The sequence below is a fragment of the Protopterus annectens genome, chromosome 6.part1, assembly GCF_019279795.1.
Source record: "Protopterus annectens isolate FY-2018-M chromosome 6.part1, PAN1.0, whole genome shotgun sequence".
NCBI lineage: Eukaryota > Metazoa > Chordata > Ceratodontiformes > Protopteridae > Protopterus > Protopterus annectens.
Genome location: NC_056738.1, coordinates 404,761,730 through 404,783,259, shown reverse-complemented (window position 1 = coordinate 404,783,259; position 21,530 = coordinate 404,761,730). Strand labels below are relative to the sequence as shown.

The 21,530-nt window shown below is 38.0% G+C and overlaps 1 protein-coding gene across 2 annotated transcripts in view; it reads right to left on the bottom strand.

The window, feature by feature from the left end:
• The window catches only part of CFLAR (CASP8 and FADD like apoptosis regulator), a 764,637-nt gene that overhangs the window by 366,320 nt on the left and 376,787 nt on the right, over window positions 1-21,530 (bottom strand). For both annotated transcript variants that reach the window (XM_044075821.1, XM_044075822.1), the window contains one exon: window positions 12,687-12,748. In XM_044075821.1, the coding sequence (XP_043931756.1) occupies window positions 12,687-12,748 (62 nt within the window). The remainder of the gene's footprint in view (window positions 1-12,686; window positions 12,749-21,530) is intronic.

The window sequence follows — 21,530 nt, the reverse complement described above, 5'->3', positions numbered from 1 at the left end:
ATGTACCGTCAGTCAGTGACAGCACAGAAGAAATGTCACAGAACTTTTACAGGCAAAAGTATTAATGTCATCCCACCACAACACTAAGCTAACTCTATTCCCTGAAGATTAGACTAGCATGAACAGTCAGCTGGCCTTTGCTACTACAATTTAAATCAATCTCCAAAATGTTGAAGCCTAAATTTCCCATGATACCTAGCACTTTCATAACAATATACAGCATCACAGTCCACATGTACCTACTTATACAATATCAAATAATGCTGACCTGTCAGTTTTACCAATGCTTCCCTGACCACCTACCACAGCAAACCATCTTTAATGTGTCCCTTACATGGTATTTTGTCTCTTTATTATGCCCCCTGACTATTATGCTCGCTAGTTAGAACTCGAGTTCCCCCAGCTGTTAGTCCTATCCTTTCCCACACCTCTAGCTCCTCCATTTGCTGGTCATGACCCTTCCCTTTCACACATGCAAGTTCTAATGAATTTTCTCTAGACTCCTTTAAATAGCTATATAACCCTCTCCTTATACAGTCCCTGAAAAAAAATAAACAGACATTCTCTCAGAATTATTTGTAACCAACAAAAAACATTTCTTCATCCAATACAGCAAAACTCTTCCCCTGTTGTTCCCCAGTGCTGTCTGCCTCTTTCACTAATTCCATTCTGGCAAAAGGGTACAAACTGTCTATTTCAACTTACAAAAGTTGCTTTACCACAACATTATAGCCATAATGTCCACCTGCACAGTTCTTTCTTTCCTTCCTCCCTTATCCTCCTTCATCACCTGATAAAGAGTTATGTACTTACCATAACTTGGCATCTGTGATATCCTATGTCTTCATTCATCACCACAGGGTCTTGGATCAGACATCAGAAAAGATCCGGCAAAATATACAACAGATGGATCCAAGGCTCTCGCTCTCTAATCCTCAGACTGAGTTTGCCAATATACTCCTGAGCTATTCCTCCAAAGGTAGAAAGAAACCCACTCCAACTTCCTCTACTAGACCACCAGGAGGGAGATGGCAGGTGGAAAATGTGATGAATGAAGACATAGAATAACACAGATACCAAGTTATGGTAAGTACACAACTCTATTTGATGTTATCCATATCTTCATTCATAACCACAGGGTCAGAGTCCCCAGCTACCAAACATCCTGGGAGGCTCAAGGAAGGAAATGCTGGAGCACTGTGGAGCCAAAAGAAGCCCTACTCCTAGAAACTAAATCCAGTTTGCAATGGGATATGAAAGTGTGAGGAATAGACGAAGTGGCCGCAGCACAGATATCCTTAATAGAAAGCCTTGCAACAAAAGCTAAAGAAGTGGCCACAGATCTAGTAGAATGGGCTCTAATAGGACCTGGAATCTCCAGGTGATTCAGAGTGTAAACCATAGAGATGCAGCTAGAAATCCATTTGGAAATAGTGACTTTAGAGATGGGAAGGCCACACCTGTTCTCAGAGAAGGCCATGAAAAGCTGCTTTGACTTACAAAAATCCTTAGTCCTATGTAAATAGAACGGACCTGTCTGTGAACACCCAAGGTATGAAGGATATGCTCCCCTCTGTTGGAGTAGCTGGGGAAAACTCTGGAAGCTGAATGCATTGATTAAGGGTCTACTCAGAAGCAACCTTGGGTAAAAAAGAAGCATTCGTTCTCAGAGATACCCTGTCCTTGTGAAAGGTCATACAAGGAAGTGTAATGGAAAGAGCTTGAAATTCAGAAACCCTCCTAGCTGAAGTGATAACGACCAGAAAAGCTATTTTCCAAGACAGAAACTTGGGATCACAGGAACTGGCAGGTTCAAAAGGGCTCTAGTCATCAACTGGAGAACTAACATGAGATCCCAAGGAGGTGATGGGTCCTTAATTGGAGGATGAAGATGGAAGACCCCTTTCATAAATGCCTTACAAAGCCTAGATGAAAAAGTTGGTTCAGAGCTCTAATGAAAATTAGAAATAGCCACCAACTAAAGCTTAATAGTGGAAAAACTTGCTCCCTCTTGGAAAAGAGAGGACAAAAACATAAGTATATCAGGGACCAAGGCAGAAAAGGGATCCAGATTCCTGTTCCTGGCCCATATGGAAACCCTTTTCCATTTACTGCTGTGTACTTTACTGGTAGAAGGTTTTTGGGAGGCCAAAATGAAGCATTTAATAGGGGATGCTAGCCTGGACTGTTTATCAATGGAACTGGAGAAACCAAGTGGTTAGGCGAAGGGTCTGAAGGTTTGGAAGAGGGAGCCCCAACGGGTGGGAAATTGATCCTGATGGGGATCTAGTATCAGTGGCAGATACTTGAGATGAGACCTGATGAAGAAGAACCAAGGCTGACTAGGCTAGAAAAAGCAATGAGGATCAGAGATGTCCTCAGGCATTGAGCTTTCTCTGCAGGACCTTGGGTATTAAGGGGTCAGGAGGGTATGCGTAGAGGAGACCCAGAGGCCAATAGTGGACTACATCGTCATTTGGAGATTCCCCCAGAGGGGAGGATCAGGGCAAAATACCTGCTGCACTTGTGGTTGATTGAAGAGGAGAAAAGGTCGCAGCATGGCTGACCCCACTCGTCAAAAATCTGATTCGCCACTGAAGGATTGACAAACCACTCGTGAGGACTCAAGACAGATCGGTTGAACCGGTCAGCCAACATGATGGAATCCCCGGGATGAGGTGCTTTGGTATATTGGCAAGCTAGAAGGGCATTAATGCCTGTGCTTGAAATATCTGTATGTATGTATGTACGTACAAGGCAAAGCCCGTGCTAGCCACTCAAGAGGTAGCCTCCGCAGTGCTGGAGACTAGCCTCTTAGAGGAATTCTCCAGAGAGGTCAGTGACAAGCTTGTGAGACACTTGCTTGAGGCTCTCCACAACCAATAACTCTGCTAGGAAGGTGGAGAACTCTTGAACCAAATCCCTTTGGAGGCAGATAAAATGTGCCAGTTAGTCATCCTCACTCCAAAGGTAGCTGAGGTATACACCCGCTTCCCAAAATGGTCTATCGCCTGAGACTCCCTGTTCGGGGGATGGACCATGGAGCTCTGCTCTGCTAGCTCCTTCTTCATGGTGGTGTCAACCACAATAACATCGACTGGTATGCCCTTACTCCAGAATAAATGGCTCGCAGGATGGTTAAGAAACTTACCGGTCCTCTTTGGAACAGGTTCCACCCTATTCAGCTCCTTCCAGGCCCTGCTGGTAATCAGGTCCACTAACTTCACAGCAGGGGGGACACCCAGGAAGTAGACAGTCCTATCCTGAAGGCCTTCAAAAATATGGACTCCTCTGAAGACAGGGGTTGGGAAAACCATCCGCCATTTTGTTTTAGGAGCTCAAGGATGTCACCAAAGGAGACATCATCGGGTGAATATCTGGGGGACCCATCTCCTTCCTCAAGGTTCGTATCCTTGGTGAGGGACTCCACAGGCGAGTCCAAGTGCCTCCTTTTGCACATTCTCTTATGATGAAGCTACTCTGTTGGGGGCTCTGGGGAGGACTCGGAAGAGACGGGGACTCCCAGAAAGGAAAAAATCCCCTGAAGGCTCAATCGGGAGGGCTGACCAAGGACCTAAGAGTTTCTGCAGTATCAGATAAACTGGAAGGAAAAGACCATATTCATGTTATGAAAGCGCAAACAAGCAAATGAATTAGCATTCCACCACATGATTTGTTAATAGAAAGGGCACATCGAGTGTGTGCTCCAAACCTGGCCATGAGAAATTAGCTAAGACTTGTATTAGTAAAGATGCAATCATAACAGCAGAGAGAGTTGATCTTGACAAAACTCTGGCAGAAGAGAAAAGGATTAAAAATTGGAGACAGCAGAGTGGTTGTGGAAAATGATTATTCAGCGTACACCAGACACAAGAGACAAAACTTTATCCCGGCATTATGGAATGTCGAGAGACAAATGCAAGATTCAAACTGCTGTATACAACAGTCTTCAGAATATTTTTTTCCTGGAGGATCAAAGACATTTTTGATGCTGAACATGCTAAGGAGAAAAGCAAAAATGTTTATCTAACAAAAAGTGAGCCAGCAAACAAAAGGGTACTCTGCTTCTCAGGTCATCTGATAAAGATCATACACATAGATGTTGCCAGTGTAACCTTTATGAATATTCCAAAGGAAAATGGTTGCTTGAGAGACAGAAAAAAGAACAGGAGTTGACTAGGAGAATCATGAGTACCTTGGACATGAACCACAGTCTGGTATTGGGCGATGAAGATGAACAGAAAGACCAGCAACGATGAAATCAGTGAATAAATGGGAGACTATAAAGCATCAATCTAATTTACGAAATATGACTTTGCAAGAAAAGGTGGCACAGAAAGCCTGGATTTTGGCCAACTTTGTTAAACTTGTGGACAGATTGTAAAGCATATACCCCCACTTCATGTCATTAATGTTTAGAAGGACACTAAAAGAGAAAAAAGTAACTAAATAAAAAATGTTCTTAGTATTTGTATAAAACATTTCATGATATAAACTGCATGTTATATATAGTAAAGCAGTTTTGTGTAGTCAGGGCTATTTTAAATGAGAGGAAAATCACTTCAGAGACTGCTGTATGTGCTAAAGATATTAAAGCAAACAAGGACTTTCTTTAGTTTTAAGAAATATAGGCTCTTTACAGCATAACAAGAGAAGAAAGACTGAACAAAAGCAAGTATAACGTTAATATTCTGTGAACTTGTGCTGCTAAGGTGGGGTGTAAAAGTGCACTGATTATATTTGTAGAATTATCTTATTTTACAAGGGTGAATGCCTAAATTAATGCCTTTGGCTTAAGCTAAGTGTTTTTTTTTGTTAGCAAGTAGGCTTGAAAAATAAGAAACTGATAAAAGTCATGAAAAATGCCAAGTTTCTTACATCTCCAAAGATATAACCTTGTTTTTTTCCCTATTAGCAAAGGTTCAGTAGAAGTCAAGAAGTCTGCAGCTGAAGACTGTTGTACATCCTGTTTAGTATGAAATTTACAAGGATTCACCGTTGACTACTTTTATGTTGAGACAAGATGTCTACAATTGCAAGCAATTAATCTTGAGAGCTCTGAGCATTCTTTGTTGAGGGTAGAATGGCAATCGGTTCAGTGAAAAATAAAGCTTGAAATTATGGGAAGTGACTAAAAGGTAGCAGCCTCTCTAGCAGCCTTAATACTACAATGTGTTTAATAGGACAGCATATACAAGATATTTTTCACATCTCAAAAGGGAAGAGAAATAAGAAAAGAATAGAAAGCAATCGATGTAAGTGGGAACACAAGCTGTAGCAAGCACTTTAGCATGGTTAACCTCAAGTTTAAGTCAGGTAATGTCTGCAAGTACAGCTGTAGGTTTGGGGCAGCTATTCCCATCTACAGGGTTCAACTTCATTTTTTCAAGATGTACATAATTTTTGTGTGTTTGTTCTAAGCTAAGACGGGATGGAGATGTTTTGAAAATGTATTTAGTTTTCTGTTTGAAGGTTTTCATTAAAAGAGAAAGTCTTGAAAATTCTGACATAGTTTCAAATGGAGTTGAGAAGAAACTGTATTAAAAATCAGCCTGCCAGACATGAAAGCTGTAAACACGCATTCAGAAAACTGACATGTATAATAGATGGGAACATTTTTTTATCATAATGGCTATGATATAAATATTACCTTGGAAACATAAATGGCCATACAGGTATAGACAAAAAGAAAAAGTACTGACTTACATTAAGAAATGTAGAGTGCAAACAGTAATATTGTAGAAGATGCATTTGGAAAGAAATGAGTATGTAAATTTGACAAAGAAAGATGGATATTCAGCAGAATGCCAGGAACAAAGGAAAGGGGGAGTAATTACACTAACTGCTAGAGAGATACCAACAGTGATAGATAGAAAAAGGGGGAAAAAAGACAATAGTAGAAAATTTGTGACACTAAGAGGCTATTGGCAAGGGAGGAGGATTACACTGACATGTATTTATATTCCACCAAAAACTGCTATTATGAAGCCCAAGAAAAGTTGAGAACTAATTAACTTTCAGTGGAGAATATTACTTAGATGTGGGAGCTGAAATTTGACTTCCAGTAATGATATTGTATATGGCCTAGAAGGGGAAATATAACAAGAGGGTAGATTTCTGAAGAAATTTATGAAACTATTGGGTATAGAAGATGGGAATTCAGTAGTGAGAAATCGGACAGAATTTGCATATCATCCCCCAAGGTAAAATAATTAGGCAATACTAGAGAGAAATTATATTTCACAAGAGCATGTGCATGTAATTGAAAGTTCTGACACACATCCAATAACTATTTTAGATCATGCACCAATAAAAATCAATACAAAATTCAGGGTAATGAAGTAAAATGAGACACTGGCACTCTCCCCCCACCTGTTAAAAATAGAAGAATTTAAAGAATGGATAGTGGAAATTATTTGATAGTTATTAGGGAAGATAGAACTATCTTTAGAAATCATAGCTAGTAAGTGGGATAAAATGAAAATGGAGTTTAAAATAGAGTTGAAATAAAGAAAAAGCAATATGGTTAAAAAGTTATAGGATTTACTCAGAGGGGCTGACAAAGGTTAAAGTATTACAAAATAAGGTGAATCTCACAGAACACGAAAAGGCACAAATGCCGACTTTGAAAGAGAAAATATGGGAGTATTTGAATAACATGCATGAGTTTAGACAGATTGCTATTAAGCAACATTTTTGATAATAATACCAGAGTACAAAAAACGTTTAGCACAACTTGGGAAACAGAAAGCATAAAGGGTTGTTGCCAAACCTTGGGAGCCTATAAGAAGAAAAATGACCAGAAATACTGTAGAGGTTTTAGACATATTTTGGAAATGTTATGAACATTTGCATAAAGGAGAGAAATGTGGAAATAAAGAAAGAGCACAAATTGAGATAGTTATGGAAGAACAAGTCAAAATAAACGTCCCACCAGAAAGCGCGTTCCTGCTATAGAACACGTAAATACTAAAACCAACCTCCGTGCAGGAACGCTGACTGTCCAAGCCGACAGTCACGCACTGATGCGGTAAGCACTTACGAACAAGTTGCTTTAGCTCAACAAAAAGTCACAAAGCACCAATGCCAAGCTCCCAACGTATATTCCTCATAAGTTATTATTATTTTTCTGGGCATGTACTTATATAGTAACTATGATGACATAAAACCATGTCTTATAGGTGTCTCAGTGCTTTAACCTTCTTTTTTTCAGAAAAGGTTGGATACTGACTTTATCGTTTAGGCCAGGAGAGTGATCTGATCTACATCTTATAATCCAAGTAAGATCATAGCACTTAGGCACTTTAGTTAACATATGACAAGTCATCAGCTTTATAATAGGACTGAAATGAATATTTTTAACATAAATTCACATTTAGTAGCATAGTACAAATTGTAAAACAAAACTATCATATACTACGAATATTATACCATTTCAGAACATTTGGTTAAATATTTCAAAGAAGAACTCAAAAAATATCTATTTTTATGTATGAGAGGCCTTATTTATTATGTGTTCAAGGAATGAATGAATTTAATGGTGTGTTAGCACCATCTAGTGGTATGTGAGTGAACCACCAGTAGCAAAGAATAAACGCTACTTTTGGTAGGGATAGAAGTTTACATATATTTTTATAAAATTTCTTTATTGTTTTTATCGTTTTAATAAATGTATAAGTCAAATATCCTAGAGTTATTAAGTTAAAACTAATGAAGTATGTAAGTTATTTAAGCGCTATTTAATTTAAATATGAACCATCAGTTTAATCACAAATTAATTGTTGAAATTGAAATGATTGTTAGCAATGATTCACTTAAGTAGATAAGATATATAAGGGCTGTGCCTTTCTAAGCTCTTTGTACAGTCTGAGGAAGCCCTTATTAGGGTGAAAGCGCTTACTGATTTTAAATCGCTGTGAATAAAGAACGTTCCGTTTTATACAGAAAGTTGGAGCCATTGTTTTTTATTCAACATTTTATTCAACATTTTGGATGTCCTAAGAGTTTGGCTGTTAAACTGGAGTTGAAGTAGTGTTTGCCGCTCTATACGTTGGGAGCTTGGCATTGGTGCTTTGTGACTTTTTGTTGAGCTAAAGCAACTTGTTCGTAAGTGCTTACCGCATCAGTGCGTGACTGTCGGCTTGGACAGTCAGCGTTCCTGCACGGAGGTTGGTTTAAATAGTTATGGAAGACTTAATAATGCCAAGGTTAGAGGTAGATGAGGCTCAACAACTAGCAGTTAAGATATGGAGAGATGAGAAAAAATGGTGATGTATAGTCAAACTTCAGGAAAGTCTTCAGGAACAGATGGTATTTCAATGGAAGTTAGGAGGAAGAAAGTGATAAAGATATAGAAGACTGCATCTACCAGTATTTTTAATGCAGGGAAATCACCAACATCTTGGAATAAAGCTGTCTTGTCTACTACCTAAAGAAATAAAGACCCACAAGACTCAGCTTCATTTAGACCCATTTCAATTTTAAACTAGGATTATAAAGTGTTTATGTCTATACTAGCTAAAAGAATGGCAAATGTATTTTAAGAATTTACAGATATGGAGCAATGTGGTTTTGTGGAGGGGAGGCAAACACTTGACAACATTAACAGAACAATACCACTGTCACTGGGTCTTGATGCAACCAAAGCATTCAACAGAGTAAACTGGAGTAGGCCAGTGGAAACATTTTCATTCCATAATACAATAATAAGGTTAATAAGGAGGCTATATGAAGGATTGGAGGCAAGAATTAAAGTGGGAGGGTTCTTCTTTGTTCAAACACAACTTATCAGAGAAACCAGACACTGGTGTCATATTTCCCACTTTGTTTTTCACTTTATATTTAGAGCCATTAGCAAAAAAAATAAGGGACTCATAAGTGCAAGGATATAACTTGCACTGTAGTCAAAAAATGTTGGCTTTATTTGCAGATCATGATATTTTGTACCTGATAAATCCAGAAAATGATATCTCAGTGTTGTAGAACATTTTGAGACAGGAGGCTTTTCAGAATACAGAATTAATAAAGATTAAACAAAAGCTATAGCAGTAAATTATGTACCCATACATGAACTGGTTCAGCAATACTCACAGTTATGCGGACATAAGATGAAGTATTTAGTAGTATGGCTTACAAACGCTTCGGTTGTGGATCTGAATTGCCTAGATATAGTAAGGCCTTGCTAAGTTTAAGTCTGGTGGCTGCCAAAAAAGCAGCAACTAGAAAATGGAAATCAAAATCTAAACCAGCTGTACTTGACGTACTGAATACTGTAACACAGAAAAAAAGAGTTGGATCTGGAATCTTTAGATAATGGTAGGTGCAAATTAGATAAGAAAAAATGGAAACTGTGGGAAGAATACATGGCAAATAAAGTTTTGGAGAAGTAAGAGTTAAAGGAAGACAGGAACAAAGCAATTTACTTAATATTGGATTGATGATAGTTGTACAAATATATACATACATACATATATATATATATATATATATATATATATATATATATATATATATATATATATATATGTGTGTGTGTGGGTGTGTGTGATGTATAGTGTTTGTAACTAGAAACATGCTAACACAGTTTTATTTTATATAAATGTGTGTTTGTCTATATCTTAAGTGATAATTCAATAAAAGTGTTAAAAAAGGCTTCTGTTATGGCAGCTAAGGATATGTGGGAAGAGACTAAACAAAAGAGAATATAAAAACTGTGAGACTGGATTCTCTTGTTCATGGGCAAGGATAGTAAGATACAAGCAGTGATAATGTTTTTAGTCTCTTTAGTTTTATAAACTGGTCAGGCATATTTTTATCAACCAGAGGAGAAATTGTGAATAAAAATTAATAAAGAGTTGAAGGAATTTATCTGGGAGGGGAATAGGGCAAGAGTTAAGTGGAGTAAGTTGATCCCTCCAAAAGACCAAGGTTTAGGATTACCTGATTTGAAGGGATATTTTACAGCTATACAGTTAAGGCACATACACAAGCAGAAGATTATAATTCAAAATGAAAAGGGATGAAGAAGAAGTAGGGGAGAAGTTCAAGAAATAAAGAAAGGGTGGGATTTTAGATACAGATCCTAAAGAAGAAGAATAACAACCATACATATTATATTCATAAACTAGCAGAAAATATTCTAAAACTAAGACAACACAAAGATGGAGAAAGGAGATTTTACCAATAGGGATGACTACAAGTAGGGGTAAAGAAAATACACAAGAGGGGGCTGGAATTTATTGGAAAACTGGGAAAGGAACTAAGGTTTTGGCAGCAAATAATCAGACAGAGAAAGGTAATAAAGTGGGATGAGGCCCAGAAGATGTTTGGACTGCAAGCCAGGGACTGCCTTCCATATCAGTGATTGATAGAGTACAGCAAAGATAAATGGATAGGGAAATTTTAAATGAAAGACTGGCTCTGGCAGAGTTTTCGTTGAATCTAGAACAGAATCTGTTGTTAAAACATGGACAATTAACAGGACATATAAAGTACAGTAAAGCATGATAATTATAAGACTCAATCAGAGGAGATTAGAAAGGATTGGAAAGAGAAACTTGAAAAGCAATTTCCAATATAACAATGGGAGGACATATGTATGGCTCCCAAGTATGCAACACTGTGTAGAAGGCTTCAGACCTTTGCTTCTAAGTGTTTGCATAAGGTATTTCTATACCCAAAGCAGATATCACATGTTGTAGGTGTGATGAGAAGAAATAAGTTACTGGGAACATACATCTTTTGGGAGTGTAATGAGTTTGCAGATTTTAAAATTTTCCTGCAGAGTTCTCGGTCAGAAATATTGGGTGACCAAAAGGCTGTAACTAAAGAAATTATTATTTTGAAATGGGACACAGGATTTGAATTGCTTAGCTAGAATAAAGGCTTAATTTTAATTCTGTTGACTGCCAAAAAATAATTACTAAAAAAATGGAAATCAAAGTCTAAACTGACTATATTTGAAGCAACAGAACAACACATGCAGAATAAAGTTCAGGAGGAGAAAGAGTGTTAATATGTTTTTTTCTCTTCTGCTAATGTATGTTTGTCTACAGCTTAAGTGATAATTTAATAAAGGCGTTAAACTGCTAATTTAGGCAGCAATTTGTAATTACCGCTTCTGATGATGTCTTTTCTTAAGAAAACAGAATTAATCTCTTTTATCTTGAAACAATTTTAAGCAAATAAATTCAGAAAATGAAGGAGAGGTAGGCTTTTTTCAATTTCTGGTTATTCATTTTCATGCTGTACATAGAAGACTCCTCAAAAGAGGGTACTGACTTCTACCAACTTATGCTGGAATTATGCATTATACAAATTCAATTACCTGATATTTCAAAATCGCTAGTCAGTAGAGATTGTGCAAAGAACTGTAAAGACTTCCAAAACTCTTTTCAATGCTTCACACTGAAAAAGCATATGGTCCTAATAAGTTTTAATTAGTAAATTACATCTCCAGCAGAAGTCAGCTGAGGAATTTCTAAATGCTCTTATATTTTTAGATGTGTAGGAAGTTCTGTGCAAGAATTTCCATCTGAAAATAATTCTAAAATGGCTAACTTGTGGTTTCTGAAACTGATTTCAAGATTATATTTTTATTTGCTTCTGTTATCTCAACACCTCTATTTTTATGTATAACATCCAAAATATTTCTGAAATCGATCATTTGTGTTGGATTAACAACTTAGAAACATCAAACAATACTGAGGTAATCAAGTGAACGAAATATACTCCAAAAGATTTGGAAATGTTGCATTGTCTAATGAAGAGAAACTTTGCATTTCTTTGTAATCAAAAAGTTTCTAGCACTTTGTACATATAACCAGTCTCTACACATCACAGAATATTTATTTATCATCAGTCTCTCTCATTTTGGTGCTGTCTGTGCAATTAAGCCAGTAAATATGTTTTTTTCCCCCAACTTAATCATTAAATGAAAAGTGGACTCTTCTATAAATCCCACAGCTGTACAAAAAGAAATAAAGTACATAACCAGTTTTGAGACTAGAATGGTTATAAATACAATTCTTAAGATTTTTAAGAATATTCTTTATATAGCTGGACTCAGCCAGTGATATGTCACTGAAGTCTATATTGTCCTAACCTGTGACAAACAGGGCCCAGAGCAGAGTGTTTAATACCAAGAGAAGATCTGCAAATATATCTACAAATCCCTTTACATTGGCCCTCCTCAAAGAACTTAGTTAAGACATGTAGGGCACCAAAATGTGGAGCTGTCACCATAACAGTAAAACTGTCATACTTCTATCCTTAAGAAAACTGTACAGAAATACAGATTTAAACACTCATGAACTCTCTCTCTCTCTTTCATCTGGTTAACTGTGTCAATGCCGTACCAAAATAAAGGACGGGCGGTCATGTAGCCAACTATGAGAGACCTCAGTCTGCATTTGCAACCCATGCAACAAAAAAGCACAGCCACAAAGCCTTCTTAAACCTCTTCAAGTAACCTGGGTCAAATGGTATTCACTGCATATATCAGAAAGATCCTTTCAAGAAAAATCATTTGTAAAACATGAGCAGTCATTTAAAGGAAAACATGTACTTAACAGTTTCTAAGTAAGAAAAGTGCTGAGATTAAGCACAATGTGTACGTTGCATTGTTTTCAAACAGTTCTAATAAAAACATCTCAAACTGGGTTTCAGCGTTATTTTCTATTACTTACTGTCTGGCAAATCAAAGGTGCAACATTTATTACTGGTGATACTCTTCTTTGTTTACAATGACCTAAGAAAAAGATAAGAATAATCATTAAAAAGTATTTAATATGTCCTTGACTTTCAGTGCAAACTACCATAATAATGTACATTCTGACAGAAATTACTCCTAATTTTACTTCAGTTCTGCTGATTTTGTTCAGCACAGAGTTGGTGGACTGCAAAGGCTTAATGGCACAAAATCCTGACTGTGACCTAAATGGCCTGAAATTCATTAGGGGTAGGAGTGAGCAGCTACCATCACTTCGGTCATCAATGGGAGAGAAATCTGCACAGCCTACTGTTAGGAAGACAAGTGAAATTGTGATTTGCAAGCATCACTTACATCCAATGTATGTGTTTGCCTGGGATGCAGTGAATGTGCAGTAGCAGATGCAAGATGTGTGCACATAGTCGAGAAAACCAGTACTGCAGGCCACATAAGACTGCAGACACTGGAACACACAGACAGGAACTAAAAACACATAGTATACTAAATCACTGCTTGGATGGGTCATATCCAGTCTGGGGATGATTTGGGTTCTTCCTTAAATGCGAATGGTCCCAGCCGGGGGTGGGGGTAGGGGGGGGTTCAGGAGAGCCAGATCCTCAGGACATTGGGATGAAGATGATCTTGGACATTTGTAAAGAAAGGAACTATAGACTGGGTGGCACCAAGGCATACAGAAAACAACTCCCTTCATGGTTATCTGGATAACAGCCTTATCTGGTGTAAGGAAAAGAACTGGTGGTCAGCAAGCAACATGGGAAAAACATACTAAAAAAAATCTAATTATTGTATCTACTTCAAATAAAACATGCACAATAGTTCCCACCTTCGAAATGGACAACTCTGGAGTAAAACAGCAACAAAATGTTACTGTAACACTGTTAGATAACAAAGTACGTGCATAACATATATGCATCTAAGCTGCTGTATTACCAGATCCTCCTCCTTTGCAAATTCTATCCTTAAAAAATGAAAGTAGTGTATTAGCCATAATTCACAGAGGCATACAAAGCAGTGTCATCTTCAGTAAATAGTATAAAAATATGCTGCAGATAGGTTGCTCAGCTGACAAAGCTTTCTTGGGCTGCTTGGCTCTTTTCCCTAATCCCATCAGGCATCTTTCTCATTCATTCACCACTTCTTCGCTAAGAGCAAAAACACTCAATACCATCATAAGGTAAGAAGAGAAGAGAAAAAACAAAGGAAATGAGACGGTCCTACTTGCTCCCAAATGGGTAAATGTAACTAGACATGGACCTACTTCTTACAGATCTATCATTCGTTTTAGTACATAACTTTCTTAACTGATGGGAAGGGACGGCATACTTGTCCACGAAAACTAGCAATCAATATTTATTTATGCAAACCATTGGTGTGCAACTGCTTGGCTTTTCCCTAAAAGGTCAAAATGCTGGCATACAGAGGATTTCCCCTTTCTCTCTGATGATGTGACCTCAAAACTGTTGTATCTATGAAGTGGTGTGGAGGCGCAGTTCTCCACACTAGGGGTACAGAGAGGCTTTCCCAGTATAAAGCACCTTTTTAACTGTATTAGATGTTCGCATTGCTTGAGTTTTGCTCAATTGTGATAGTATGTGTGTGAAAAGATCACTAGTGTTTCTGTCTTTGCAGGGAGCAGACAGAAAGTGGGCCATCTTTAGGAACCAGTAGAACTGAGTCCTTAGCAAATCATCCAGGCTGCACCAGTCACCCATGAGACTGTGTGAGCATGTCCTCTGTGTGAGGAAGTCTAACGTAATTGCCCTTGGCCAGTACCACAAACAGGGAGAACCAATACTGCCTGGCCCATTAGGGGTCACCACAATGATCTTTGGCATTTCTCTCTGAACTTTTATAAGTACCTTGTGAATCAGTGGAAAGGGTGAAAACTCATACAGGAACATTTCCATCCCAGGTAACGAGAATCCATTTGTCCTCCAAGCATGGCTGCAACATAATTTCTCCACTGTGCATTCTGAAAGGAGGCAAACAGCTCTTCTACATGCATTCCCCCATCTGAACTAGATCCTAAATCATCACTGCCTTGAGCTTCTACACATGCGGGTCTGCCCAGGATTTGCTCAGCCTGCCTGATAAAATTTTCTGCATTGACAGGATGTCTGATGCCTGAAGAGACAATGCTGAGAAGCCCATTCCCAGGTTATCACTGCCAATTGGCACAAAAGGCAAGACACACCTTGTACTCCCTAGTTTTTTGAGGTACCACATCACTATGGTTATCTACGTAATAACCAGAAGAGGACCCTTTGTCCAAAGGGGGTGAAGGAATTTCAAGGTGTGAAACACTGCCTACATCTCCTGGATATTAATGTGCTTCCATGTATCCCTAGGTCCCCAGATGGCTAGCACTTGCATTCAAATTGACAAATCTGCCCACTGAATTTTTCTCACATGAAGACAAGCCAGTGGTAAAACCGAGAATCATGGAAGCCAACAGTCCAAAACATTTTAGAAATTTTCTTGATAAGGCGACATTTCCCTGGGAGAATTCTGGAAACACTATCTGGTGCAGCAGGACCTTGTCTTCAGGCAAAACAAATCCAGGGTCTTGTTGAATTCAAGTATCCCAGAAAGACAGGTGGTGAGAGATGGCAAAACACCCGGACCCCATGTAGAAAAATAAAATGAGAAAAAGAGGGTTGATGATGATGACAAAGCTCTCGAGGTGAAGTTAGATGAATGTGTTTGGACAGATTGTACTGGCATTATTGTGGGGGGGGGGCTGGATTAATACTCAACTGATGTCTACACTACAGTAATGCTCATCCGATGAAGGTCAGCTCCAGCAACTGGGATTCCAGAGAAAAAGGGTGCTGTATCCAACAATTTCAGACATGCTACTGAATTTTTCTTTTGTAAAGACAGGTGAGAGGTAAACTGAGAATTGTGGAAGCCAGCAGTTCAAAACTTTTTAGGAATTTTCTCACAGAGGCAACATTCCCCTGGTAGAATTCCAGAAACAATACCTTGGGTGACAGAACCTTGTCTTCGGGCAGAAAATCCAGACTCTTGTTGAAGTCAATTAAATACCCCAGAGAGATGAATCTGTCTTTCTGAGGGCAACAAACATGACTATAGGAGGTTCAAATTGAACTCTGGATGGGAGAGTCAGGACGAGACTTTTGCTAGTGATTCCATGCACTTGTATGGCGAGTCTGCATAGGCCAGCAAATCATCAAAGTATGGAAAAAAGTGAATGCCCGGAGTTTACAAGTGGGTCACTATTACAGCAAGGCATTTGAAAAACACTTGGGTATCTCAGAAGTGATAAGCCCTGGGGATATGATGAAAGGCATCTGTCAAGACCAGGGTCACAGTGAAACACAGTGGTCCAAAAGCAGAGGAAAATCTGCCTGCAGGGCAAACATGTTGAACTTGGGAACCTTGACAAACATATTCAAAAAAGAAAGGTTGCACACTGGTTAGTAGTACTACTACTGTTTTTTGGGAACCAAGAAAATACCAGAGAATAAACCTCTTGTCCTCTTCCAAAGAAGGCACCAGTTCTATGACCCCCTCCCCCCCCCCCCAAGTCCAGCATATTCTGGAGAATAGGAGCGAATAACAAAGTCTGGCCCAAAAGATGAGGGGAACCCTCATCTTTCCACTTCCATCTGAAACTCTTGCAAAATAATGTTTAGTACACATCAAAACACACTGACAGTTAGCACCTTGCAGACAGCTAACTTGTGAAATATGATACCTGATGGGGGACTTGATAAAGACGGTTGCCACACCTCTGAATAGTCATAAGTTGGAAGGAGGGGGTATCATGTAGAGAAAAGGAACCCTTCTTGCTAGGTTTGGCAGTGCTGGCATCCTGACATTTTCTTTCATTATCTTGGATATTGTTAGGCTGGGACTTCTGCGTGTTAGGCCACTGAAATTTTTCTTGTTTAAGAGGAGGAGAACTTGGGAATATGAAACATTTTCAATACTCCTTGCATCAATTTACCTCTGTCATTCCAGTGTTTGAGCATCTGATTAGTTGTTGTATCAAACATACAAATCAGACAAAAACGAAACATTCATAATCTTATCTTTTTAACTCCGAAAAATTCTGGGCGGCACTTAGAAGCCTGTCTACATTTCAAATTAGTGCCAAGAGGAATGAGAGTCCTCTGTATGCCATCATATGGCAACAGCCACCCCGATTTATTAAAAAGGTGGCAACAACTAAATTTAGACCTGAGCTATAATTAAATGAAGTTATTGATAGAGTATTTCACTCCATTAGAGAATGAGTTAAACAGCAAGGTGGAAACCTTGTACAATGACATCATCCTTAAATTTAAAGGGGACATGTTTGAACATCGGCTAGATAATGTACTACATCAGACATCCTCTTATGGTGAGAGGTTACAACAAATAAAATTGCGTAAGTTACAAAGAGATTATCATGACTTCACGAATAGCCAAGTTTTTGTCTGGCCCAGATATCGAGACAATAGAAGCACTAATTTAACGTCTCCTACCATGGACTCAGCAATAAGCATTGATACACATGAGCAACAGAGCATTCCCCCTTTAAGAACAACAGCTGTGGTTGAGAATGCCTTTACGTCACACACAGGAACTGCAATTTCCTCTACACAGGGAGTAGACAACACACCGCCGCCGAACCAGTTGGCTTTACAGAGTTCTACATTGCAGAATTTGGGTGCGAAACCCAAAATAGCTCAAAGTAACATTGAGTGTTTTTTACCGCTTCCAGTACACAACCAAGGTATACTGAGAGGCAGGTCGAACAGCAGAGGAAGGTCCAAGAGGAAATACTCAGGCAAGCAACAGGACCGCAAAAATTGGATGAGGGATGGAGCGACCTAATTGTTAATCTTTCTAATTATGAGCTATCAGAATCGCAGAAGGATCTATTGAATCGAGGACTTACGTACATACCTGCACAGGTTAGTAACATTGCTGAGGTGCTTATAGATTTAAGACTTTTCATTCGTACTATATAGTTGAAATTGTTCTTCAACAAGAAGAACAGAATGAACATTGAGACTAACAACACTGACATTGTTAACTTCAAAAGAAAAAGCGTGTTTACACCAGCGCCTCCACCTGTGGCAGAATGTTATATGAAAGCTTGTGAAAGTGACTTATATAAGTATTATTATGATTATAAGCACACTTCACTGTTTTTTAATATGTACACTAATGAATGGGAGAATATTTACACCTTGAAACGTGCTAGTAATCTCATGATAAAATCAGCTGACAAAGGAGGTGGCATAGTGCTACTGAATACTGATATGTATATTAACAGTATGCTAGATCTACTGAGTGAAGTAGAAACTTATAAATTGATTGATAAAGCTGATTTAGAAAAAACTGTTTATACAGTACACCAAGAGCTTTATGATTTTGTAAAGTGCAGGCAGACAGACTATGAATTGTATTTGTATTTTTTTATAGAAAAGCCGAAAGTACCCTATATTAAAGGCCTACCAAAAATACATAAGAATATAATGCCACCACCAATGAGACCTATAGTAGTAGGCAATGGCTGGGTCACTGAAACACTTTCTCTTTACTTAGAAAAGAAACTTAGACCTTTAGTCACGGAAGTCAGTTCTATACTAAAAGATACATACCAACTACTGGATTCTTTAGATAGCCTTACTAATGGTCCAATTGAAGAATGTATTTTGGTTACGCTAGATGTGAAGAATTTATTCACTTCAATACCTAATTCCTTTGGCCTTGAAGCTTTGAGATCTATCATAAACAGTAGCCATCAATTCACAACTAGCGAAGAGACTCTATTATGTGCAATTTTAGAATTAGTATTAACCAACAATGCTTTCATGTTTGAAGATAAGATATATTTACAGCAGTGGGGGGTGGCCATGGGAACCCCCTGCGCTAACACCTATGCTAATTTGGTGATGTATTACTGGGAAAAGACTCATCTGTTTAATAATGAAAACTTCAAAAAGATAAGTCTCTACAAAAGATTTGTAGATGATGTACTGCTGTTTTGGAATGGCACTTTAGATGAGCTTCTTACTTTTATCCAGTGCCTTGAGTCTACTACCATGTTTTTGAAATTTACTGTCAACTATTCACACCATAGCATAGATTTTTTAGATGTTACAATTACCAAAGATACAAGACATGCTATTAACACCACTATTTTTAGGAAAGATTGTTGGAAAAATACACTACTACACTACAATAGTATGCACCCCAGATTTATTTTTGATAATATAGAGAGAAGTCAATTTACTAGAGTCAAGAGATTATGCAAAACAAAGAGTGAACTACATATACAAGGTGATTTTTTAGAAAACTGCTTTAACAGCAGAGGGTATAATCCAGAAAAAGTACGTTGTATCAAAGAAAAATACATTCCTAATGAAGTTTCAAGGAGTTCAGTTAGTAATATCTCTAACCATCATGGTTATACCAAGAAACCCTTTGATAAATCTAAAGTGAAAATAAATATTAGATATACTAGTGATAATAAACATATCAGAAATATTTTAACGAAGAACTGGCACATTCTGTTGACTGATACAGAGATAGCTGATTTAGTAGGCTCAACACCTTCTTTTGTCTATCGTAACAGCAAGAATCTGAGTAGGCTACTGTGCATTGAACAACTAAGTGCAACCAAGAGTGCAAGATCTAACATGGACAAGAGATTAGGCATGTTCCCTTGCACTAAGTGCAATATGTGTGCTATGATCACCACCAGTCAACTTTTTGAGCATCCCACACTAGTTTTTAAATTTGAACCACATTTTTTTGCAACTTGTGAAGACAGGAATTTGATATACTTGGCGGACTGCCAAGCCTGCAGAGCCTTTTATATAGGCATGACAACTAGGACTCTGAAAGAGAGAATACAAGAACATGTTTATGATATAAAGAAATGTGAGTTAAAAAATGCGTTAGCAAAACATGTCATGAATAATGCAGGACATTCCTTTGTTTTTAGAGTCCTACAAATTATCACACCATACAAAAGAATGGGAGACACATTTAATGACTTAGAAAATAAGGAATTATGCTGGATTCTCAGATTGAAGGACCAATATTTTCCAGGTTTAAATCAATATGTGAGCGTAAGGGCTCCATTGAAAGGACATAGTATTAAATAACTACTATACACACTAGTTTTTATCCTGACATATTAGAGTCCTAGATGTTGATCACCCTCTTCGTCATACACACTTATCTTTTGGTCATGTATACACATTTCTCATTTCTTAATTGTTCGTTTCAAACGAGAGCAGTAGAGTTTTAATCTCACATTTATTATTTTTTATTTTATTTTACATTTGTTAACCGGGCTAGTCTGGCTGGATACATGTCCATTTTCAGCAGAGGTATCAAAAACTAAAATACACTACAGTTTATAAGGTCACTAGTAATACTAACTATACAAAATAAAACTAAACTAATAAAGTATTATATGGCTACATACAAGTACAAATACGTTTTTGATGTAAAAACTTGAGTAGATTAAAATTAAAAATTCAGTTGGACACTGAGGAGAACAGTTTCAGTGTCAACATAAATATTTAAAGTAGAAAAATGTCCATAGTAGTTAGTCATGAACAACAAGTAGGTATTGGTAGTAAAAGTGGTTAAAAATACAGTGTGAACCTGCAGGTTAGTGGTGAAAAAGATTTTAAAGAAAAATAAAGTAAGGCTACTATTGGGTACAGGAGGTCTGACTTAGTGAGGGTCAGGAAATAGCAGAAGGAAAAACAGGATTATAGGAAGTCAGCTAAAAAGAAGCAGGAGACAGACAATAGTCAAGCAGAACTAAGAACAGGAGAACAGAAATAAAATAGAAAAGTGCACATGAGCAGACTGAGGAGAAATAGTAAGTTTGCTGGGGTCAGTCAGGATTGGAGCAAGGGCATTTTGAAAAGCTGATATGAGTCTAGGGAGTCAGTTCTGGTGGGAGTTTATTCCAGTAAGAGCCAACAATGTTTGTAAATAAGGAATCTCCTGATTTATTGTGAGATTTCACAGTAGTAACTAGTACCTTGTTGGCTGATCTAAGTGAAGTGAGAGGAGTGATGAGTTTATTTAGTATGGGTGTGTTGGAAGGGAGATGTAGAATTTTAAAAGTGATGATTAGCTGCTGTAGTAGTATTAGGTTGGGAAGTTCAAGCCAGTTTAGTTTTTAAGTTAAGACAGTGATGAGTTTGGAATAGAGAGCCAGTGGCAAATCTGGCTATACTGTGGTAGGTATTCAGTTTTTGAAGATTAGCTTTAGAAATATTGATAAAGGAAATGAGGTGAGTTTGGGCTAGAGTCTCTCTGGTAGTAGTAGTAAGGAAGGGCTTAAGTCTGTAAAGAGCACCCATCTTTTATTGACTGACTTGATAGTTAAGTCAATGTGATAGTCAAAATTTAGCTGATTGTCTAGGTTGGATGACAGTGCCATTGCATGATACAATGGAGAAAGTGATAGGGGTGGATTTAGAGGTGGGGTGAAAAGTAGTAGTTTGGTTTTGGGGTTTAGGAGGAGACAGATATGTTGGAACCATTTTTCTGCTGCAGTGAAAACCTCCTGGGAGTTGTGCAGGTGATGAAGCAGAGCAGATGAGAGTGGAATCATCTGCATATTGAATACAAGTGGATGAAGGGAGGGAAGTGGACAGGTTATTTATGAAAATAGAGAAAAGTAGGGGACCTAGGATGGATCCTTGTGGGTAATTGGGAGTTGAGAGGATAGATGGCTGTCCCAGAGGACTGCTTGTTTTCTATTAGTCAGGTAAGAGTTGAACCACTGTAGTGCTTGTGAGTCTAGTGA